This window comes from Orycteropus afer, unplaced genomic scaffold, assembly GCF_000298275.1.
Source record: "Orycteropus afer afer isolate SDZICR_OR568_19922 unplaced genomic scaffold, OryAfe1.0 scaffold00018, whole genome shotgun sequence".
NCBI classification, from domain to species: Eukaryota; Metazoa; Chordata; class Mammalia; order Tubulidentata; family Orycteropodidae; genus Orycteropus; species Orycteropus afer.
In genome coordinates this window covers 1,324,868-1,348,671 of record NW_006921605.1, presented here as the reverse complement: position 1 = coordinate 1,348,671, position 23,804 = coordinate 1,324,868, and the positions used below count along the sequence as shown (strand labels likewise).

At 61.0% G+C, this 23,804-nt stretch overlaps 1 protein-coding gene across 1 annotated transcript in view; it reads left to right on the top strand.

The window, feature by feature from the left end:
• The window catches only part of ASPSCR1 (ASPSCR1 tether for SLC2A4, UBX domain containing), a 29,192-nt gene extending 7,548 nt beyond the window's left edge, over window positions 1-21,644 (top strand). The window contains exons 5-15 of the mRNA XM_007959802.1: window positions 2,364-2,421; window positions 3,524-3,597; window positions 4,092-4,527; window positions 16,049-16,188; window positions 16,307-16,388; window positions 16,986-17,052; window positions 17,641-17,703; window positions 18,121-18,173; window positions 21,036-21,087; window positions 21,269-21,338; window positions 21,431-21,644. Of these exons, the coding sequence (XP_007957993.1) occupies window positions 2,364-2,421; window positions 3,524-3,597; window positions 4,092-4,527; window positions 16,049-16,188; window positions 16,307-16,388; window positions 16,986-17,052; window positions 17,641-17,703; window positions 18,121-18,173; window positions 21,036-21,087; window positions 21,269-21,338; window positions 21,431-21,644 (1,309 nt within the window). The remainder of the gene's footprint in view (window positions 1-2,363; window positions 2,422-3,523; window positions 3,598-4,091; window positions 4,528-16,048; window positions 16,189-16,306; window positions 16,389-16,985; window positions 17,053-17,640; window positions 17,704-18,120; window positions 18,174-21,035; window positions 21,088-21,268; window positions 21,339-21,430) is intronic.
• The last annotated feature ends 2,160 nt before the right edge of the window (window positions 21,645-23,804 follow it).

Sequence of the window (23,804 nt, the reverse complement as noted above, 5' to 3'; positions counted from 1 at the left end):
GCAGGAACCCTCATGTGTGAAGGTGGGGGAGATGCATGTGTGGGAACCTTCACGTGTGTGGGAGTGGGGGAGGTGTGCTGGGGGAAGCCCTCACTTGTTGGGGGGACCCTCACGTGTTGGGGTGGGAGAAGTGTCTTGACGGGGGCAGCGGTGTGGCTGTCACATGTGGAGAGCCTGGGGCAGGTCTCCCACCGCTGTCCTGTGAAGGGCCAACACGTGGAGGGTCTGGAAGTGATTGGGGCCCCCTGCCCTGTGTGCTGAGCTCTCACCAGCTGGCCCAGGGCCTCCTCTGCCTGAGGAGCCTCACTTCAAAGGCTGTGGGTGTTTGATGTGCAGGCGGCAGCCGGCCTACCAAGCCTGCCATTATCATCGCAAGGGCAGGGGCACAGCGCTGGGGGCGTCGTCGGCTGCCTGTTTGCATTTTGTGCTGGGCCAGGACACAGGGCCTGGGCAGGGGGCTGTGGCCCTTGTTGCTCGGTGTGGGGGTCAGCTCAGCGCCCCAGGCTGCTTCTGGCCTGTCCGTTCACCGTCTCGTGCTGGGGAAAGGGGACTCTGTCTCTGGCTGTCCCCAGTCCGTCTGTCTCAGTCTCCGAAGGCCCTTCCCTGGACAGAGGTTCCCTCAGCTCCTCTGTTGGGTGCTTGGTGGGAAGAGCTAGAGCCAGGCTTATGTTTCTAGAGTGAGTCAGTAGGTCTTGGTCTCCTTGGTGGGAGCAGATATGACATCTTGCTGTTGATTGAGGAGTAACGGGAGAGCAGTGTCAGGCTCCGGAGGCGGGGAGGGTGCTTGGAGTGTGTTGGGGCCCTGAATGCTAGGAGGCAGGTGCCGTCTGTGGGGTCACAGTGCCTGGGGAGCCAGCCCGTGTTGTTCTTTGAGAGCTCGTTCGTCTGAAGCCACAGCTTTCAGAGAAGAGGCAGTGGATTGGGGTGGGGAGTGTCCACTCGCCTGAGCCCTTCTGGTCAGCCCTAGACACCAGGGCCCTTCCGGTCGGGCTGTGTGCTCTGTGTTAGATTTTGAGGGCCTTGGCGTGGGTCATAGGGCCTCTTGGCCTGTCACTTGTTTTTTCAAGTTGTGGAGAATTTACAATGTAAGGTTTACTCCTTTAGCTAAACGTAAGTTTGTGATTCAGTTACATTCGTTCATAACGTGCAGCCATCACTGCTAATTCCAGAACATTCTCATCACCTCTAAAGTCTGTGGGTTACAGCCACTCTGTCCTCCTCAGTAACCCCACCAGCACACACCCTCGGCATTTGCTAATTCACTGTTTGTCTCCATGCCTTTGCCCAGTCTGGACGCTTCACAGAAGTGGGTCACACGGTCTATAGCCTTTTGTGTCCACTTTCTTCCACGTAGCGTGGTGCCTCTGAGGTTCATCCGTGTTGTGGCTTGTATCGGTTGTCATTCCTTTTTACGGTTGTATAATACTTCATAGTATGGACGGATGTGTTGTGTTTATCCACCATTTGTCTGATGGCCCGGGGCTGGTGCTGGCCGCCTGGCGCTGGTGCTGGCCAGGGCTGGTGCTGGCCTTCCTGACGTGCCTCCCGACGTCCCGGGCTGTGGCTTTGCCGTCCTGCTCTTCTCTGTGGATCTGCCTTGGGTGTGATGTTGATTCTTCTGGAAGGAGTCTTGCTTCTTCAGCTGGACTGTGAGCAGGGACAGGGCTGTGGCCAGTGCCTGTCTGCGCCTGCACCCCTGGGAGTGCTCAGAATCCCACGGTGGCCACTCCCGTCGGCAGGGGCCTGCTGTTGCGACTATTCCCATCCGAGTGCAGGCCCCCCTTTCCCAGTGCCTCCTGGGGGATGCTCTCATCTTGCAGGAGGTGCGTGGTGAGGGGGATGGGATGGCACAGGGGACAGCGGCTGAGCCAGTCTGGACGCAATGCTTACGACTGTCTCCCATTTGTGGCTGCCCCCCTGCTGATCCTGCCTGGGCTCCCTGGCCTTGGGGTCTGGGCTGGGGGATGACCAGGGGTGGGGCTCAGAGCCCTTGAATTCACTGCATCCCCAGGGTGCAGCTATGGGCTGTGGGCACAGGACCATGCTAAGACAGGGCCCTGCTGAGCTCAGTACCCCAACGTACCCTGGCTCTGTGGAGGCCGCCGTGCTAATGCTGTGGGGCGGGTCCCGGGCTCTGCACTCTCACAATTGCCCTCTCTCAGCAGCAGTGCTGGGCTCAGGTGGGACCCCCAGCCATGTGTTGAAGATCAGACATCGGTTGGTGCCCCTTGACCGTGGTCTTAGGACAGCAGTGGGGGCTCTGGGGGGGCTCTCCTGGGGCTAGGGGCTGTGGGCAGAGGAGCTGTTGCCCCTTGCCGTGGTCCTAGAGGCCAGCAAGTTATGCTCCCCGTCTGTCCTTCCAGGGAGTGCTTGGAGCAGCTGGGTGAGGCGACCCCTGTCTGCGTCTACATGAGGGACGAGGTAGGTGAGCTCCCTGGTCCCCTACCTGCCCCTTTCAACATGGAAGGCCACTCTCCCCAGACCTGCCTCACAGCAGCGCTGGCCCTGAGGCCCTAAAGGCATGATGGGTTTCATGGAAAAACCCCCGCGCTCCTGCTGGAGTGCCGCCGGCCCTGCCGGGCCCCAAGCCGCCCTCAACGCCCTGTTTGTTTTCTCAGCCTCTCTCAAGGCCCGAAAGGCACAAAAGTGGTTTCGTTTTAATAAATATTTGCTTTGCTCTGTGTTTTGATCTTTTTCAAAACAGAGTGGTGTGGGGCGGGTGCAGCCCTGGCACTGGGACCATGCTGTCCACACCCAGCCACTGCCTGGCGCCCCCCAGCCTCACAGTGGCCTTTTGTTTTGTTGCTGGCAGAGTGCCCCGCTCTAGGCAGGGTGGCCACTATCCCTGGGGGCCCAGTGGACCCTGATGCAGACGGAACTGACCCGTTTGCTCACAGTTTGACACCCCCAACCTGGGCCCCTGAGGAGGACCACGTGTCTCTCTGAAGCCCTGAAGGGCAGGAGGCTGCTGACACGGGAATGGGCTCCGGCCTCGGGGGAGACAGGGATGCCTGTAGAGGACCTGGGAACCCCGTACTGTGCTGCCTGGCCAACCTCCTCCCCGGCAGCCTTTCTGTCCCTGCCCTCAGGACCAGAGTGAGCCGGGCAGACCCAGCTAGAGGGGGTGGGGAGGACAGGGGCCCGGTGGGACATACAGACGATGGGGCAGGGGTGTGAACCAGAGGGGTGCTGTGGCCTCCGGTGGCTGGTGGGGTATCCCAGGTGCTGACGGAGGAAGGGCAGGCATAGGCCCTGCAGAGGCTGGGTCGTCCTTACGCATTGGGAACCGCCCAGGGCTCTGGGAGGGAGGAGGGGCAGCTCTGTTCTTGGGGTCCCTGCAGGCTTGGCCTTCAGGCCCGATGGTGGTAGGGTTTTTAAGGAGGAAAAGTGAGGGAGCAAGCAAGTCATTTGAGTTTCCAGGGCTGGTCCCTTGGCCTGACTGGCTTGAGGCTCCCATGAGGCCTGGGCTTGGGGCCCACCTGACGAGGCCTCCAGCTCACCTGCCCTGTCCCTCTCTCCACAGGTGACTGGCCCTGTCGCCTTGCGGACAACAACGCTGCAGTCCCTAGGCCTCACTGGGGGCAGTGGCACCATCAGGTCAGGAGGAGGCGGGGAAGGGCCCAGGGGCTGACGCTGCCTATTGTTATGAGAAATGGGTATCAAAGGAAAGGGAGCAGGACCCAGAGTAAAGAAGACCCGCCCTTCCCAGCAGCCCTGCAGCGGCCCATCGCCCCAGGGGCCCGTGGCCGCTTGCTTGCTCGGGAGGCAGGTGTCCCTGGCTCCTCCCTGGCCAGCCTCCTGTGGGCTGTGTGAGGGTGGGTGTGGCAGGTACCTGTGGGCTGCAGAGGGCTGGGGTACGGCTATGTAGCCTCTGGTCTGCTTCCCCCCGCCCAGCGTAGGTGGAGGTGACGGAGGGGTGGCCATGCAGTCCCCTGGAAAACCCCTGGGCTGCTTCCCCCGCCCAGCGTAGGTGGAGGTGATGGAGGGGTGGCTGTGCAGTCACCCTGGGCTGCTTCCCCCCTCTCTTGGAGAGAGCCTGTTGGTTTGTGGTCACTGGCAGGTGAGGGCTCACTCTCTGGGCTCGTCCGCAGGTTTGTCGTGAAGCCGTGCGGCTCAGCCAGCAGGCCAGAGCCCGTGGGCTCCCGGAGCAGGGCCTCAGGAAGTCCAATGCCATCCACTTCTGCCGAGCAGGCCGCCGGCCACCTTGTCCTGCCCCTGGACACTGAGGGGCTCAGCGGAGGTGACTTGAGCCGTCCGGAGAATGAAGGTCCCTCCGAAACTGCCCATGCAGGTGGCCGGGGCCTGAAGCCGCCGGACCGTCTGGAGAAACTGGACGTGAAGGCGCCCCCCCTGACCCCTTTTGTGCCCTTCTCGGGTGGGGGCCAGCGTCTGGGTGGCCCTTCTGAGTCTGCACGCCCCCTGGTGTCATTGTCCACCAAGTTACTCCAGCCCTTTTCTAGCCCTGGAGGGCCATCTGAGCCAAAGAAGTCAAAGCCTGGTCCGGAGTCCCCACAGGAGCCTGAGCCGGTGAGGGATGTCAGGGCCTTGGGGGGCTGGAGCGTGCCTGGGTGGTTTCTGGGAGGTTCCCTTCTACCCATGGGCAGCAGTGTCTGTGGTGGCCACAGGTGACCTGGGTAGCCTGGTGCTGGGACAGTTTGGATGCTCTGACATCGGGTGGTGGCTTTTGTGTTGAGCTCCGTTGTACCGAGGTGCGTGTCTGATGGGTCCCTGAGACACGTAAACCCAGGTTGTCACCGTCACACCCTGGACATTGGACGCGCCTGCACAGCCCTGCCCCCTCGCAGCCCCACCCCCCCACCAGAGTCAGCCTGGGTTTGAGCCCCTCCTGTTCCCTTGGTGACCAGAGCAGTCTCTTCTCAGCCCTGCCACTGGCTGATCATGCTGGGGTGGCTTTGGGCCTTGTTTATCCCCTGCTGAGTGTGTGACCCTGAGCCGGCCCCCGAGCGAGCGAGCGAGCTGGGCCCGAAGCCTGGCCGTCTGAGGGCCGCCGCCAGCCGGGTGGGGGCCTCAGAGCAATTTGAACTTGGCCCTAGACAGAGCAGGGTGGGGGTGGTAAGTGCACCCACTGTTGGGAGCCCTTTCACGTGTTCCAGAAGCTGAATGGGTGAGACGGTGGCTTCTGTGGGAGCCACCTCGGCGGGGTGGGGATCTCTCTGGCTGCAGTGAGCTGGCCGCCAGTAGAGTGCAGCTGTCACTGAGCTGGGTGACATGCCGCCAGCCAGCCGGCCTGGGGCCAGTGTTCGGACCCTGGCAGAAAAACAGTGCAGGCACGCGCCTTCCCCTGTCAGTCGGCTTCCCCCGGGTGGGGTTTGCTGCACACACTGCACCCTTTGTGGGGGCGCCGGCTTAGTTCAGACAGCAGCTCGCTGCCCTCAGCAACACCCCGCCTCCAGGCTTCACTCCTCCGGCCGTGGTCACACCTATCACTCCACTTCCACTTCCCTGACCACATGCTGACCTGTGGTGTGTAGGGAGTGGGCTACTGACCAGCTGGGGATGGCACCAGAGGGCAAGCGCCCACCTTGTGCCCGCCATCGGCTGTGCCTACAGGAGGTCTTGGGGCCGTGCCAGCCAGCCCTGCGTCTCCCCTCCCCTGGCGTCTCCTGGCCCCCAGCCCCTCTCTTCTGACAGCCCCCTCTTCTGGCGTCTCCCCTCCCCTGGCGTCTCTCCTGCTGTCTGATTCTCGCTCTTGGATGGCTGCCTGTGGCTGTGAGTTCCTCAGGGCCTGCCTCTCCTCTGTGGGCCTGGCGGCCAGAGCCGTGCAGTGCTCCCCTGGGGAGATGTGGCCAGCCCCCGGGCCTGTGGGCCGCCCTTCCCTGTGGAGTGGTGCAGGATTTTCTGTTGGGACGTCTCTGGGACTTTCCTAGTTGGGTTCAGTGAGTCACAGAGCAGTTTGCATTGGCTTCCTGGGGAAGCTGTTGTGCGGGCTGGGTGGCCATGCCAGCACGGCCTGTCTCGGGGGCTCCATCACATACCGCTCCCAGGGGTGCCTCATGCAATGGCATCTTCGGAAACATCCACAGCCCCATCTTTTCATCGTGCATAAAGGCTTCTTTACGGGCTTCTCCTGAGTATTCTGGAATGCTCCCAGTCCCTCGCCCTCCTTTGGCTCGGTGCTGTAGAGGGCTGTGGGTCTTCCTCCAGAATCCAGCTGAACAAGCCTGGGCTGTGGGTGCAGGGCAGGGAGCGCGTCCCAGCGTAGTCCCCGGCGGGAAGTGGTGCTGGCTCAGCTGCAGGCCTGGTGCCCTGGGTGTGCTATCTGAGGGAGATGGAGCGAGGCCTGTGCCCTGTGTTGGGGACACCGGGGAGGAGGCGCAGGCCCGGACAGCCCCTCAGCTGTGTGCCATCCACAGCACCCTGGCGTCCCACAGCACTGCGTGCTCCCGTCAGCTCCACGTTGACCCGTTTGTGTCCAGGCCGTCCCCAGCTTACAAAGATCCGACTTACAGCTCCTCCTTGCCTTTAATGTAGGTTTCAACCGATTCCCTCATGGCCCGTGAGGCGAAACAGGAACAGACTGGCATTTTCATAGTTCGGGTTATTCTCGATGGTGACCAGGACGGGAGAAAAGATGAGTCAGAGCCTTGGAGTGGGAGACTCAGGAGGGGTGTAGGGAGTCTTTCAGGAGCCCGACGGGAGAGACTGGACTGTGGGCAGGACTGCAGAGAGCCACACACCGTGCAGAGCGGTGCGGTTGGCCGCCATCTTTGAGTGGGGCAGCGCTGTTTTGAAGCCCTGCTTCCCTGTGATGTAAATCTGTCCTCACTTTCAAATGATTGAACCAACCCCTACTCGTAACAAACCTTTCATCATAGTCACCTTCCCTGGCTGCAAATGCAGCTTTTCAGGCTTTGCCTTGTGCTAAGGTGAGGTCCATGTCGGGGACGGCTCTCACCTGCATCCAGGGCTGTCTGTTCATTCTTCCCCGCGATCGCACTCTTGTAAGGAAGATCCTGCTTCCTACGGTGGGATCTGAAGAAGTGCCGAGATGCTTAGGGAGGTCGGCGGAGGCCACTGTGCCGACCTTCACGAGGCCGGATTCCAGACTCTGGGTAGTGGCGGAGGTGCTCCGGGTCTCGGCAGAGGGCAGCCTGCAGCCCTGGGCTTCTGCATTCCAGAGCTGACTTGGTAGGTAGTGTTTCCCCCTTCTTCTGCCCATCGCCATGTTTTTCAGACCTGCCTGTGTTCCGGACTGTTCCCCTGGCTCACTGCATGTTCCCTGTGTAGCTCTGGAGTGTGGGGCCTCCATGGCCTCTCCCCCAGTGGGGGACCTTCAGCTGCCGGGGCTCCCACTAACTACTCAGTGCTGTTGGGAGTATCCCAGAGTGTCCCCCTCCTGGGGCTGTTGGGGGGGAGCCCAGACCACTGAGTATGTGACCCTTGCACTGTGCTGCCCTGACCTGCAGCCTGGCTGTGCCCTGCACCTCGGCTTTTGGTTGCTGTTACGTGACTTCCGCCCTGTGTTGGCGTGACGTGTGTGACAGCATCCTTCGGACCAACCATGGATCATGTCAGGGCATTGTCAAGGCTGAACACCTCCTAACGGGCTTGCCAGCTGCTTGAGCCGGGCTGTCTGTGTGTCTGGGTCTCCCACTCCTGCTTCCTTTGCCCAGTCTACTTCTTGGCGACTTGTGAGAGTGCCAGGCATGTTCTGGTGGTTACCACTGCCTCAGGACGTTGGTGCACAGCCTTACTGGGCAGAGGTGTTTGGTGCTGGATGGCAAGACCCACCACGGTTTTGTTTTTCTGGTTTGTGCTTTGGGGTCTTAAAAAGTCCTTATTACTCCAAAGTCACAGAGCTGTTTCCTGGCATGTTCGCCAGCTCTGTGGTTTAGTCTTCCACACAACAACCTTTACTCCTTCTGGGCTGAGCTGGGTAGATAGAGTGAGGTAGGGATCAGTCCGTGTTGGTCTATATGCTGAACTAGTTGGCTGTGAAAAGCCTGGGGCAAGGCAGGAGCACTGCTTTCCAGCCCTGACTGGCTGACAATCTCGTCATACATCAGTGTTGTGCTTCTTTCTGCATCAGTTGAGACGATTGTGGCTCCAGCTCACAGATGTGGTGGGTTTTTGTGTGTGTACGTTGGGTGAAAGTTTACAGAGCAGGTTCTTGCAATGATCCCTTTCTGAGTGGTTGACAGTGGTAGCTAGGCACCATCTAGTTCTTCTAGTCTCAGGTCATGCAGGTTGAGGTTTGCATGGTCCACTAGTCCCTTAGATTAATTGTTTCCATGTGTCTTTGCTTTTCTTCGGGAGCTCTGGTGGCACAGTGCCTCAGGCACCTGACTGCTAACCAGAAGGCTGACGGTTCAAACCCACCAGCCACTCCTCAGAAGGAAGATTGGGCAATCTACGTCCGTAGTGATATTGCCTCAGAAACCCAAGGAGGGGTTGCTGAGTTGGCTCTGATTCAACGGCAGTGAGCTTTTTTTTTTTTTTTCTTTTGTTTTCTTTGTTCTTCTTTGCTCTGGATGAAGAGGCTGATTGTTGCCTCTGGATGGCCGCTTACAAGCTTTTAAGACCTCAGTGATCCTCACCCAAGTGGGACGTAGAGCAGTGTTTTGTGCAGTATGTTATGGAGTATGGCACGTTCTGTGATGCGTGTCCTCGTTGAGCCGCCCTCCATTCCCAGGCTCAATCCTCCTTGACTGGGGTGCACTTGGCTGTTCGCTGTCCTTAGTCCTGGTTAGCTGGCACTTTATCGCAGGTGTTCGTGTGCATGTTCTGAAGTGCAGTGGACCGCATGTCCCTTTACCAGCTGTGGACTCAGGTCAGTGAGAAAGAAAGAGGCTCTCGATGAGCTGGATTCACGCAGGGCTGCAGTGGGCTCAAGCCCAGCAGGGACTGCGAGGCTGGCGCAGGACTGGGCAGTGTCTCGTTCCGTTGCACGCGGGTCGCTGAGTCGGAGCCGACGTCTAACAGCAGTGATGACGTGGACCACTGTCATACGTAGTCTGGCTGTGCCCCTCCTTCTGTGGAAGAGAGGGGATTGTCCGGGAGCCCGTTGTTGCTGTCTGCTCTAGGCCCCATGGCCCTGAACCTGCTCGCGGTGGGGGTATGTGTGGATTGGCCGAGGGAGGCGGCACACGCATAGTGGCCTGGCACGCCCTGGGCCACGTGGCTCCACTGCTGCTGCGCCTCATCCTCTAGGGATCACGTGGGGGCCCTGTCTGCTCTGGGGATGTCCGCTCCGAGCTGTGTGGCCCCGTGGAGCTGTTCATGCTAGCTTGGCCCCTGCCTGCACCCCCTGGCAGCGCCCTCAGGAAGGCTTCTTTATGATACCACGCAAAGGTGTGTCTAAGCACGTGGGTCCCAGCACCAGCATTTGTGACTTCTCAAGGGTTCTGAACATTGAGAAGGCTGTGTTCATCAGTTCCAAACCCGGCCCCTGAGGTTTTCCAGGATGCAGCCTGCTTCCCCATGTTTGGGTTAGGATAGACTCGGTGCCACCTCCCTTCCTGGGAGGGTCCTCCTCAGAGGCTCTGCTCTGCCATCTTGGGCTGATGGATGGACAGAAGGACACTCCTGGGGATGGTCTCTGGGCTCTTCAGGGGTCTGCTGGGCCCCTGAGCCTGGCCCACGCCCAGTATGTGGTGGCCACCCTGGCCATATCTGCGAGAAAAGTGCAGACCTAGGAGGAACTGGGCTTTGGGGCCAGAGCTGCAGTTCTCCCTGCAGGACCCCCACCGTGACATGGAGCCCCCTCCTGACCGTGCCTCCGGCAGCCCTTCTGCCAGCCTCGCCTCTCGCCCACGCTGTCTCCTCTGGCCACCTGGATTTGGGGCATTTGGACTGTGTGGAGTCCTGGTGTCCTCAGGGTCCTGGAGCTGAGCACGTCCCCAGGCCTAGCGGGGGTCAGGGCTTTCCTGTCCGGGCTTCTTCCCGAGTGTCTGCCCGTGGATGTGTCCAGCTCGGGTGTTTGGGGAGTGCAGCAGGCCAGCTGGGAGGTGGCGGCACTTCTGGGTCCACTGCTGATCTGAGGGTGGGGTACGTGCTCCGTGGCGCGGCCTGGCCCCCACAGCTCCCTCTTCCTCCAGCCCGGTTGTTTGCCTGGGTTCATGGTTGGATCTGCCTCTCTTGGATGTCCGTCTTTTCCTGTCTTCACACTATGCCTGCACCGGTCCCCATTCTGATAACCAAGTGTCAGGTGGTTACCACCGAGTGGGCAGATATCTTGGCATTGACACACCCAGCCCCGTTTTTGGGAGACCCTGGCCTGGTCCCTGGGGACGCTCGCCCCCCTGTTGGTGGTGGGGAAGCCGTTGGCCGAGAGGCCCACCTCTAGTCACACGCAGTCCTTTGTCTCAGTGCCAGGGGTGGTTCCAGCATGGCAGGGCACACTGGACCCTGGGCCCTGACCCCTGGCTGGGTCTCCCTGGGCCTCACATGTCCATTGCCTCGGGGACAAGGAGCTAAGTCGTTGGTGCTGCCCTCCCTGGGCCTGCTTTGTCTTTCCAGTCTCTTCCCGGTCCTCCTCCTGTGGCTGGTAGCTGCGGTCTGGGCCTCTCTCAAGGGCGGGAGGGCGGGGTAGGGAGAACCTGCCCCCCCCCCCCCCCCGCCTTGCGTGTCTGCTTGCCTTTGATCTAGGCGTGGGGCTGATTGATTACTCCCCACTACTGCACCCCAAGGGTGGCAGGCCACACGCCGTCTGCTTTTGTCCCTTCCAGTCCCCGGGGAGGGAACCAAACAGGTGCTCTTTAGTAATGGGGATGCGTTTCCAAGTCCCCATTAGTGTTGGGAAGGGACTGGTGGGGGGGGCAGACGAGGCTGGACGGTTTGTGGCCCGCGGCTCTGCCTTTGATGTCAGGGTAATGATCTGAAGGAGGTCATTTGACTGCTCAGAGCCGTGGGGGGGGCTGGGCCAGCGGTGCCCCCTGGCCTGTCCTTTGAAGTCCCTGTGTTTCCCCGCCCTTGGTGGAGACTGCTTCGGGCTCAGAGGTGTCTGCCCTGCAGAGTGGGGACTGCTTTCAAGGTCTGGGGCCTTGGGCTCCCCCAGCACGGTGCACCCGTCTCGTGGGCAGGGCTCAGCCTCACCCCATCGCCTCCACTTGCCCGGGCCAAACATCAGGGGCACGGAAGGAGCAGTAGGTGCACCAGGGGTGGGCGGCTGGGACCGGGTGCGTGGTGCGTGTGAGGGGCATTGTGGGGTGTGGAGGAGCATGGGAAGCATCCAAGCCTGGTGGGCCCTCATGTCTTCCCTGGGGTCAGTGTCTCCAGAGTCCAGACCTCGTGGCTGAGGCCCCCTGGCTCACTCCCGCTGTTCCTCACAGCGCCCCTCTGTGGTGCTAGCCCCTTGGCCGACCGCAGTCTGACCCCAGAGTGGCTGATGGCTGGGCTGGCCCAGGCACTGCTGTGTCGGCGGCGTTTGTGGGTGATCCAGGTTCTGGGTGGCAGCCAGGGATGGGGTGACGGGAGTGTGACCGTCCCGGAGCACCCCTGCTGCAGGGCCAGGTGGCTTTCTGTCATGCCAGGGCCTGGGGGAGGCCTCTTTCCGGAAGCCTTGGTTGCCCACCTAGCCTGGCTCCCACTGTGTGGCTGAGGGCCTTCCTGTGGGACTGTCGCAGGCACTGGGCCTTTGCTGATCTCAGCAGGCCCTGGGAGCTCAGGCTCTGGGCCCTCTCTGCTTGTTCCCGTTTGAGGGGTAGCACGCGGCTAGGCAGCCACGGCTCTGAGCTTACGGCCAGCACCACCAGATGCGTGCGGCAGCACTGTGCTCTCTTCAAGGCCTCTGGCTGCTACGTGACTCAGGTGATCGTCATCTGTGGTAGAAAATCTGAGAATTCAGAGGAGCCAGAGAGCCTGTCACCACAGTACTGGGTGGGCCACTGCTGAGTGTCCAAGGGCGTATGTACAGAGGCCGCACGTGAGTGCCTACCTGCCACGATGTACCCTTTGTCACTGCGACCCACTCTGGCTGCCTGGGATGGTGGCACGGCCCTGCTCTGTCCTGACTCCTCCCCGTGCACCAGGACCCAGCCCCCTGGCCCCACTGCTTCTCGGTTCTTATGTTCGGTCCTCTCCGAAAGCTGATCTGAAGCAGCGCACCTGGAGGCCACAGTGCCAGGACGGGACAGGCGTGCCCCAGCTCCGCCCCACCCACTAAGTCCTGGAAGCAGCAGGAGCCCGCCCCCTGGCCCCCCCCGGTCTGTGGCTGGCTGAGGAGTAGCAGGTGGCTGTGGGAGACAAGACTCAGAGCTGTGACTGTGCCCTGGTCCTTGCAGCCTGGCCTGAGTGTGGCTGGCCCACACTGATGCCCTCTCCCGCTCTGGCAGCCATGAGTAATGTGGAGGTCTGACCCAGCCCCATGGTGACAAGCTGGAACTCCTCCCTCCTCCCAGAACCACTGCTGGAGGACAGCCGGGTGGGGGCAGAGGGGACAGGAAATGCTTATAGCAAACATGGAACCTGTAGCTGTGGTCATCTCTGAGGAGTTCCTGCATTCCCCCCCTGGTCATCCTCTCCCAGGAAATTCCTTTCCAGTGGAGGGAATGTGCTGCCCACCTGGGGACCCTTCTCACATGCGTGCTCTGAGCCAGGCAGCCACACGGCGCTTTCCTCACGGCCACGCCTGATGGTGCGTGGCTGCTTGCTGGCTGCATCGGAGTCACGCCAGCCTGTCCTAGTCGGTGTCCGTCCTAAGGCCCACCCAGGCCAGGGCTCAGGGCTGGGAGGGACCTTTGCTTGCCCCACCTTCCTTTCCCTCTCTGGTGTCTGTAGCCCTCAAGGTCCGAGGCCATAGGGCAGCCCAGGACGAGGGTGGCAGGTGACAGCCCCACAGACCAAGGTGAAGATGAGAGGAACTTGGTCAGAAGAAAGAAAGATGCTTTTGGGTCCTGGGTCCCAGAGGCTGGGAGACAACCCTGAGTGCTCAGAATGCCAGTAGCCACCAAGTCAGAGCTGACAGGGCTGCCAGGTGCAGGTAGAAGGCCCCCTGGGACAGGAGGGACACTTTGAAGATAGCAGTGTGCCCAAAGGCCACAGGCAAGTGCCGTGTCCTAGTGGAGGACTGACCTCATCATTGAGGAGGAGGCCTGTTCCTAGGAAACTCAGATGGTTTGGGAAAAGGTGTGTGTGCGCACATGCATGTGTCCGTGTCTCTCTGTCTTTGTGCATGTATGTCTGGGGAACTCTGTATCTTTGTGCATGCATGTTTATATGTCTCTGTGTGTTCGAGTCCTTATGTGTGTCTGTCTCTGTGGTGTGTCTGAAGTGCATCTGATGGCTGTCCTTCCTCTTGGGGTGCAGGGTGTTTCACACTGGCTCTGCCAGATGGCCATCCTTTCTCCACGGACGTGGTCAGCCTGGGGCATCAGCACTGCGCCAGCCCTGAGGTGGGGCCCTCACGCCAGAAGGCTAGCAGGCAGCTCTCTTAGCACCTGTGGCCATGGTCTATGCTCGTGGGTGGGATCTGTGGCTGCCCTTGGCTCTGTGTGGGGCCTGGGGAGCCCCTTGTTCCTCCCAGAAGGAGCAGGTGGGGCTCAAGGGCAGCTTTAGGTCAGAGGGGGATTTTTGTCAGCTAGAGTTCTGGCCAAACAGTGTTTCTTTGCTATTCATAAGCATTGAGAAGAATGGGAATCCCTGAGCACTTGATTGTACTCATGAGGAATCTGTACCTTGACCAGGAGGCTGTCGTTCGAACAGAACAAGGGGACACTACATGGTTTAAAATCAAGAAGGGAGTGCGTCAGGGTTGTATTCTTTCTCCACACTTATTCAATCTATATGCTGAGCAAATAATCCGAGAAGCTGGACTATATGAAGAAAAACGTGGTATCAGGATTGGAGGAAGAATCATTAACAACCTGAGATATGCAGACGATACAACTTTGCTTGCTGAAAGTGAGGATGACTTAAGGCACCTACTGATGAAGGTTGAAGAATACAGTCTGCAGTATGGATTACATCTCAACATAAAGAAAACAAAAATCCTCACAACTGGACCAATGAGCAGCATCACAATCAATGGAGAGAAGATTGAGGTTGTCAAGGAATTCACATTGCTTGGTTCTACAATCGATGCCAATGGAAGCAGCAGTCAGGACATTAGACGTCGTGTAGCATTGGGAAAGTCAACTGCGAAGGAACTGTTTCAAGTGCTGAGGAGCAAGGATATCTCCTTGAGGACTAAGGTGCGCCTGACACAAGCCATGATATTTCCAATCACCTTGTATGCATGTGAGAGCTGGACAATGAATAGGGAAGACTGAAGAAGAGTTGATGCTTTTGAGTTGTGGTGCTGGCGAAGAATGCTGAAAGTACCATGGACTGCTAAAAGAACTAACAGATCTGTCCTGGAGGAAGTGCAGCCAGAATGCTCCTTGGAAGCAAGAATGGCCAGACTTCGTCTCACCTCTTTTGGTCATGTTGTAAGAAGGGACCATTCCCTGGAGAAGGATGTCATGCTTGGTAGGGTGGAGGGTCGACGAAAGAGGGGGAGGCCTTCAACGAGATGGATTGATACAGTGGCTGCGATGATGGGCTCGAGTATAGCAGGGATTGTGGGGCTGGTGTGGGATCGGGCAGTGTTTCGTTCTGCTGTGCATGGGGTCGCTATGAGTCGGAAACAACTCGACGGCACTTAGCAACAACAACAACAACAGAGTTCTGGCCATAAGTCTGACTGTGGGCAGCATAAGACTGAATGGCTGGAGAGGGCTGTGGGGTCAGGGTGTTAGCGCTGCCTAGGGACACCCATGGGAGGGTGAGCCTGCAAGGACTGTGTGGGTGTGGGGACAGCCTCCCTGAGCTCTGCATGAGGCTGGCCCTGGGGTCAGCGGTGTGGCTGGGCCCTAGTGCTGCTCAAGGCCAGGACAGCACAGCCACATGACCCCATTCCCCTGGGCCCATCTCTGTTGGGGTCCTGGCCCAGGCACTGGGGACACCATGGCCCCCAGCCTGGGCAAGGGCCCGGGCCTCTAGAATGCAGGGTTGTGGCGTGGGGGGGTGGCTTGGCACCCATCATGTTCTAAAAAGCTCGGGTGCAGACAGCCCATGTTGGCCAGTATGCTTGTGGCTTTGAAAGGCCAGGCCAGGCCAGGCAGCCTGGGCTTTGTCGGCCACCTGTGGGCCCCTGACTGCCTGGCTGGACTAGCCCTTCCCAGAAAGCACCCCATGCCCTGGGGTCACGGGGTTTCGGCTGGAGCCCCGGGCTTAACCTGGAGAAACCTGGGTGAGGCGAGCTCGGCCGGAAGCATTGAGCTCAGGGAATGGTGACATAGCTGGGCCTGGTCTAGGGCACCGAGCCCTCTAAGTGCCTGGGATGCCATGGCCCGGTGCTGGGTGGCCCTGGCCTCCCACTAAACAGCCACTCCGCTGGCTCTGGGCGAGGCCTGAAGGCGGGCAGGGCCTGCAAGGACTCATGGGACAGGTCTGACTGGGGTGCAGCATGAGTCTAGAAGGAACAGCATGTCAGGTGGGGAGAAGGGGGGATCCCATGGGAGGTGTGGGAGCCACCTGCCTGTCCTCCCACCACTCAGGCTGTTTTGTCAAGGGGAGACAGGGCAGAGGGTGCCCGCAGGCCGCGGACATGTCTCACCCACGTGGCCGCTCTGGCTTCCCTCCAGAAGCTACCCGAGGACCACGGTGGTGCTCTGCCTCGTCATTTTCCTTATCGTTGCTGCCAATTAGGGTCAGTGCATCCCTTCCTGCCTCCCCAGAATGAGCAGAGGGGGTCTTGGCTGCTCCCTGGGAGGGCAGGTGGGTAGAGGACAGCTTGGTCAGTGTCTCAGTGTGGAGCCCCTGATGTGGCCAGACCAGGGTGCACCGACTCCTGGTTTGCTGGCATTTGGGGACCATGACTGCAGGCAGCTCCCTGGGCCTCTCAGTCCCTCACTGCTGGGGCTGGGCTAACCGCTTGGCCACTGCCCCATCTCCTCAGGTCAAGCAGGCAGGGGCCCAGGGGCTCCACTCCCAGTTGGGCATCTGCGTAGGGGTCCTGGCCAGTTGCTGGGGTGGGGCACAGGCTGTGGGCACTGACGGGGCAGGCCTGGCCTGGGTCCTGCCATCAGCCTTGCTCTGTCTGGTGCAGCCTGTGGACCGAGACGCGGTGGTATGCCACCCTGACCTGGAGGAACTGCTGGAGGCCTGGCCCTCGGAGCTGCCAGATGAGTTCTTTGAGGTGACTCTGGATGACGTGCGGCGGCGCCTGGCTCAGCTCAAGAGTGAGCGGTGTGTGACCCCAGCTCCCTTACTCCACCTGTCTTCCCCAAGGGTGGGGTCCAGGGCTCAGCTGCTGGGCCTGTGCTCTGGCCAGGGCCCTGAGGCCTCCCCTCCCGTGTGCTGTCAGGAAGCGCCTGGAAGAAGCTCCCTTAGTGACCAGATCCCACCGCGAGGCGCAGAGAAAGGAGAAGCTGGAGCGTTACCCCAAGGTCAGCGGGCGGCTGCACTCAGGCTGGGCCTGTCTCCGCAGTGAGCACCCAGACAGGCTGGGCAGGACAATGCCTCCCTCCAGGTGGCCCTCACAGTTAGTTAGTGACCCAGTTAACCCACCTCTGTTCAGGTCAAGGTTCCTCTTTGATTGCCTGCTCCAACCCTACCTGGCAGCGGTATGGAAAAGGCGCCATGCCCTGCTTCCATAGTGACCGTAGCCCGAAGCCCACAGGGCAGTTTCACTCTCTCTGCTTCCATAGTGACCACAGCCCTGAACTCTACAGGGCAGTTTCACTCTGTCACCTGGGTTCACCATGAGTCAGGGCAGATGTGTCCAGCGAATCAGTTGGAGAACAGACGCCAGATGCCTGCATATTTCCGAGAACATAGGCTGCTGTGCTCTGGTCCTAACTGCCCCTCGTCCCCAGCCTGTGACACTGGGCAGCCTGAGAGGATCAGGGCTAGAGGGTGGGCCCATAACCCCCTGCCCTCCAGCTAGGTAGGGAGTGGAGTGAGGTTAAGACACTGTGGGCACCCCTCCCAGGCTGGCCTCAGCACTGGCTGTCCCTGGTGATACTCTGCCTATCCTGGCCTAGGTAGCCCTACGGGTCCTGTTCCCTGACCGCTACATCCTGCAGGGTTTCTTCCGGCCCAGTGAGACAGGTGAGGGCCCACCCATGGGCCCCTTGCTTCCCTGACTGGGGTCCAGGGAGATGGGGTGGTTTCGGGCTGGGACAGGGCAGAAGATGGGGCCAGCAGAGGGGCACAGGTGAAAGGCTGCAGGGCTGGGTAGGGTGGGCAGGGGTTCGAAGGGCCCCCTCAGTGCTTCCTGTAAGTCAGCCCCACACAGGGAACCGGGGTAGGTGCCATGGTGTCTAGGTACCTGTGTGCACATGTGCACTTGTCCTGGGCATGGGCTGGCTAAGCCCACACAAAAGTCAAGGGGGCCCTGGGGGCCTTGTCACCCAACAGTGGGGTCTCTGGCTTGGGGCTGTGGCTCCATGGGTGCAGCAGCCAGTAGGATCAGTCCTTGAAGACCAGGAAGGGGCTGTAGGCAGGGTGCCAGGGCCTCTGGGGGGCTGTGCCTTCCTCCCTGGGAGCCCCTTCGTGCACACACGTAAGGTGAGGTAGGTGCCTCTGTTGGAACAGGTGGGCTAGTCTAGGGCCTTGGCAGTGTTTCCAGGAGTGGCGTAGGCGTGTGCATGCTGGCCTGGCTGGGCCTCTATCTGATCCCCTGGCCTTGCTCCCCAGTGGGGGACCTGAGGGACTTCGTGAGGAGCCACCTGGGGGACCCCGCGTTGTGCTTCTACCTGTGTGAGTAGACTCTCCTCCTGACCTTGCTGGGGTGCCCCAGCCCCAGAGCAGCTTGGGGGTTAGGCCTTGATACCTGGGTCAGGGCTTGAGGCAGTACCTCCCAGGCAGTGTGGTCAGGGCGGGCCGGTTCCTAGGCTAGCCTGTTCCAGGTGCTGCAGTGTCAGCCTTGGACAGAAGCAGGAGGCATCTCTCCAGTCTCTGTCAGTCCCTTGCTCCCTGGGGAGCCCCCACTGCCCTCTGGGTGAGTGTCTTGCTGGGAGGGGTCAGGCCCCTGGCTCTGCTGGGCAGGCATAGCAGGCCTGCAGCCTAGACCCCATGCCTACCCTCCCACCACCCTGCAAGCCCCTCCAGCAGTGGAGGCAGGCAGGGGCAAGTGCAGAGAGAGTTCCTGACTTGGTTGCCAACTTCTCTTCATAGTTGTTGCCCCGCCAAAGACCATCTTGGGTGACGACACAATGACCCTCTTCCAGGTACCTGGACCAATGCCGCGCTGTGGGCTGAGGGGCAGGGCTGTGGCGGGAGGCGCAGTGGGGAAAGCTGTCTTCCGCTCTCGCCGCAGGGGAGCACAGGCGGGGCCAGGCAGCCCCAGAGCACGGGGTGACAAGCCCAGTGCTCAGTGGAGCGGATTAGCTGAGGCGCCTTTGAAGTCCTTTCTGATGGACTGTCTACGTCCTTCCCTTCCTGTCCAGCCTGGGGGTGGGGACACGCTTGCGGCTGCTGCCCTAAGTGCCCTCCGGAGGTCCTGCCCCCAGAGGGTCTGGGTGGGGCGGTGGCCCTGGCATCCCTCCTCGGTGGCCTGCCTGTGACCTCACTGGCCTGTTGTGGCCCAGTTTGCAGAACACATCCTGCTGGACTGTGGCCACCATGGAGGAATGTCTGTCTGTGCCCATGGGAGCACAGCCTGCTGCCCCAGTCCTCTGGCCTAGTGGCTTCCTCTTCAGTCTGCTGGGACCCTTTAATTAATGACAGGCCCTGGCCATCCCAGGTGGCCCTGGCAGGGAGTGGAACAGTCCTAGGGCGAGGGGGGACAAGTAGGGCGCCCTTCCCAGTCCCTGAGTCCCCACACGCTGCTTCCATCCCCCCGCCCCTCGGTAAACCCAGATGGTGCCCTGGGCCGACAGAGCCCCTGGGTGCCCGTCCCTGCCCACCCGATCCCAGGTGACCAGCCTGCAGCTGCAGCGGTCTCCTTCCATCAGTCAGTTCTGCGCACTCCGTGGCACCGACCTGCCTGCGACGCTGAGGGGAGGGAGGCCATCCTCCCTCAGGGCCGTGGCGAGGGCTGGGGGGCTTTACAGTCCGTCCTCTGGAACCAAGGAGGGCAGCCCTTCCTCGCCCTACAGCGTCACTGGCTGTGCGTGGCTCCCGTCACCCCCCATGCACCCCCACCCTTCTCAGTGCCACACACACACACACTCTCCCTCCCTCCCTCCCCGCCACCCTGGCCCCTTGCAGCCCCCTCTGCCCCTGCCCAGCTGGTCCCTGGGGTCCTGCTGGGCGAGGGCCCTGTCCCCTACCTGAGGCAGCCCCAGGTGTGGGGCAGGAGGCCTGCTGGGTTGCTGAGTGAGAAAGATGGTCTCAATGGGCTGGTCTGTGATGGGTGCACTTTTTCCTCCCTCAGTTGAGCCTTTAGGTGGGGCTTCTGAGGGCTGAGAGGCTGGGGGACTGGACTGCCTGGGACCCTTGGGGTGCAGGCTGGGTGCCCCATCACTATGTGCAGACCAGAGGTGGGGATGGGGCAAGACAGCACCCCCAGACCTCACCTGGCCCTGCGCCAGCTAAGAACTTTGCCAGTTGGGTGAGGTTGGACGGCCCGGCAGCTTGGCTGGCTATGGAGGGCAGCTGCCCAGGAGCCAGGGGTTCATGTTCAGGGTCTCCAAACATGGTGTGTGGCCTGGGGTCCCGTGCCCACCCCCCTCTTGTTCAGGTGCTGGGGTGGCTTGGCCTTAAAGGGGCTGCCTTTTCCAGGAGGGTTGGCACTGACAGAGTACAAGACCAAGGCTGTGTTCAGACAAGGGCTGCATGCTCTTGCAAGTCAGCCTGTCTCTCTTGCAGGGGGACCTGTTGGATCTTGGGAGGAGGGAATGGCAGCTTTACTTTCTGGGTGTGTGGGAGGGCATTGAGGGGGCAAGACCCTGTTCCCCCTTTCCTAGCAGACCCAGGTGGGAAAGGATCAGTCAATCCCTGGAGGGACATTTGGAGGCTATGGTGCCTGGATGCCCCCGACTAGGCTTCTGGGCAGTGCTGTTAGGAACCAGGTGGCCTAGAGTCCACACCCAGCCCTGCCTGTGAGCAAAATGCTGTCTAGTGGGACACTGCCCTGCCCACTGGGCCCCCAGGAAGTTTATGGCCTTTCCTGGCTCCCCACTCGCCTGCCTGCGGGTCCAGGCTGAGGCCCCTGGGCTCCTCCGCCCACCCCACAGCTCAGGAGGCTGCCCACCCAGCTGCTCCCTCCCTCCCCTGAGGGCTCCGGGCTCTGGGCTCCCAGCCCCAGTTGCGTTCCAACAAATCCTGGGCCCTGTCTGTGTTGCCCTTTCAGCCTTCTTAACCCTCACCCTCCCTCTGCCTTGGAATATGCTTTTGGTGTGGGAGCTGGGGGTGGGGCCCAGGCTCAGAGGGCTTCCCTACAGTCTAGGACAGGGTGGAGGGGCTCTGGCTGTCAGGCCCGTTAGGGGACTGGAGTGTGGATGCTCCCAGGCGGTGATGTAGTGCCTGTGTTCTTGGCCATGACCCCACTCCACCTGGAACCCCCCAAAGCAACCTGGCTCCAAGAGCCAGCCACCTGTGCTCCTGGGCTGGTACCTACCTGGGGTGAATGTATTACCTGCACACCATGCCCTTGTGGCCTGGGAGGGGACACCCACTGCCTCCTTAGGCCAATGGCCCCCAAAGTTCCACCCATGCCAAACTTCATCATGTTCTAGCAATGGCTTTTGCAGCCTTGGGAGAACAAATGGGTGACCAGAGAGCTGTTCCCCATAGGGCAGTCACATGTGTCCCCAGCCTGCTCTTGCCAGGCTCCTTGCACCCACAGCCAGCAAACGGTTGCTGGGTGCCGCCCCCCCAGGACGCTAGCAGTGCCTAGCTGCTTTGTTCTCAGGACACCACCACATGCACACACAGCCGTTCTGTTGAGCCACTGTTGTGGGAGCAGGCGTGTTACCTTCTCAGGATGGGTGATCAGATGCCAGGGTTCACACCGCAGCAGCGCCATTTCCCAGGGGGCCGTGCTGCAGTGGTGTCTGTGGCAGAGGGGGATGGGAGTCCTGGTGTGGCCCCCCAAGTGCCTCACGGGAGTGCGTGTGCGTGGGCCCTGAGCTCTACTTCTCCTGCAGGCCAACCTCTTCCCTGCAGCCCTTGTGCATTTTGGAGCAGAACAGCGGGCAGGTGAGTGCTGCCCCTACACAGCCAGGGCAGGCCCTCGGGGCTCGCCACACCCCGGGGAAAGGTGCCCTCAGTCCCTGAGGGGTCAACCTGGAGTTGAGGGATGGGCCAGCAGTGCCAGTGCCGAGGCTAGGGCAGAGTGGGTCAGGCTTGAACTCTGCCTGAGGCTGGCTCGGCCCTGCAGACCCCTACCTGGATCCCAGGCTGCTAGAGCACGCCATCTCCCCGTCGTCGGCTGACGTGCTGGTGGCCAGGTGAGCCGGCAGGTGCTGGGGCCTGGGGCAGCAGAGGGACTGGAGTGGTGGGGGCTAGGGTACAGACACATCCTGGCACCCAACTGCTCCAGGTCCATGGCCAGGGCCACAGAGCCTCCACCTTCACTGCCGATCCCCGACCCTGGGCCCACTGAGCCCACAGAAGAGCTGCTGGACACCCCGGAACCTGCCCTGGGGCTGACCCAGCCTGTACGGAGAAGCGTGGGCAAGGTGCCCAAGTGGCTGAAGTTACCAGGTACCTGGGCTGGGCTGGGGGGCCGGGCAGCAGCTCAGCGCACACACTGATCCCCACTATTTGCAGCCGGCAAGAAGTGAGAGCATGAGCCAGAGGAGCCCCGCTGGCCCGGTACCCCCAGTGGTAATAAAGACTGTACCTCACAGGGCTCCTGTCAACTCTCTGGGCTGGGGCAGGGGGGATGGAACAGAGCTCAATCATTCCCTGTTGCCTGGGGGCAGGACACCTTCAGGTAGCCAGCCACTCAGGTCGGGCCCAGGGACCCTCCATGAAACAGCCTGGGCAGGCCGGGATGCCAGTTCTCTTTTCCCATCCGGCTAATTAGCACTTCACGACACCCCCCCACACACACAGGAATAGTGGGAGTATGGGGTGGGGAGGCCCTGCCTGGTACTTGTCACATCTCCCCACCCTTGGGTATAATGGCTTCCACATGCCTGCAGCGGCACTTTGAAGCTCAGAAGTGCGGAGGAGGCAGGGCTGGGAGCCTTGGGGGCAGGCAGCTGGTCCTGGGTCACTCTGTCCCCTGCACGTCCTGGCCTTCCTCAGCAGGATGACCTGGCCCCCTAGCGGCAGCTCCCTCTGTGACAGGGTGGTAGTGTCTAGTGTCCATTCTGCTGAGGAGATGGATAGACGGACACACACACACACATACACACATGTTGCCACTTCATCTTTGGTCAGAGCATAGCTTCCGTGAAGACAGATGGGAAGGGCTGGGGGCCAGAAGGAGGCTTTGAGACGCCTGCGCTGTCACTCATGGTGACAGGCTGAGCCAGGAGGGATGCTGCTTTGTGGGAACAGATATATGTACACATGGACATGCTCTTTGTGGGACACCACTGGTTGGAAGGTCACAGACCAGCTCTGAGGTCAGCGGGCAGCAGGGGCGGAAGGAGGCAGCACCACACATACTGCCTGCTGCGCAGACCAGTGGGCAGCTGCTTTCGTGGCCACTCTGTCCCACACGCACGGACGCCCCACGCCGCAGGCCCTGTTGCCAGAGCACAGCATCTCTACATGCACGGTCAGAAAGGCCCAGAAGACAAGTGTCATTTACTGAGGCCATGCTGCTCCCCGGGCTGACAGCTTGAAGCTCCTTGGGCCCAACCCTGCTGGAAACCGAAGACGGCACCACCCGGTCCTGTGACAGGATGCTGAACCCAGGCACAGGGGGCTCGGCTGGAACGTGGGATAGGTGGCCTCCAGGGCTAGGGAGCTCTCTAGAAGTCCAGGAGCTGGGGGGCAAGGAGGGCATTCAGAGCCTTGCCACGTGAGCCCTACCCACCCCACGGCACCTACTCCTGCCAGAACTGCCCAGGAAAACAGGGTCCCACATACCAGCTGAGGCAGCACCTTCTCTAGCTGGTCCACATCCACACGAGGCAGGTCCTCGGCCTGGGCCTGCCGGATCCCACGGACAGCTGCCTCTACCAACCCAGAGGGTGGGAGACTACAGGTACCGTACCTGTACCCAGACCCTCCTGGGGCCTTGGCCTGGAGACACACCCACCCCAGGTGCACCGTGGAACTTGTGGGGAGCCCTGGGTCACATCCCACAGTGGCCAACTCACCCACCACGAAGATTCTCAGCATCTCGGCCATCAGCTGCAGGGCATCTGCGTTGACTGCATGGAGAAGGGGATGTCACCTGGGCCACATACTAATCTGCCTCATCCCCTGTGCAGTGCTCCTGCCCACCCTCCTCAGGCCTTGGCTGAAGCACTGGGCCTGTCCCCAAGGCAGGGCAGTTGTCCCTGGACACTGGCTCCCCCCGGCCTGCCGTCCGCTCGTGCCCAAATACCTCTGGTCTTCTTGTCCCTGAAGTGCAGGGAGAGCAGCTTGTTCACCAGCTCCTGGAGGGGGAGTGGGCGCTCAGCAGGCGGGCAGATGCCCAGACTGCACTCCCCCGGCCACAGAGTTACAGACAGTGGTCGTACGCCCAGCTCTGGTGCCAGGTCAGTGGGACTCTGGGGTAAGGGTGCCGAGTGGATGAGGCTGCTCGTGAAGGACCTACCAGTGAAGGTGGGGAGATGGGGTCTGACGACAATTCCTGTAGGGAAGTCCCTTGCAAGAGGCCAAGGGCCAGACATACAGGGGATAATGCGGGGCAGCCCAGTGCTGGCCACCTGGACCCCACAGGGCGAGGAGCGACTGGAGACAAGAAGCCAATGGCTCTGTGTCCCCACAGGTCCAGCAAGGTGATCAGT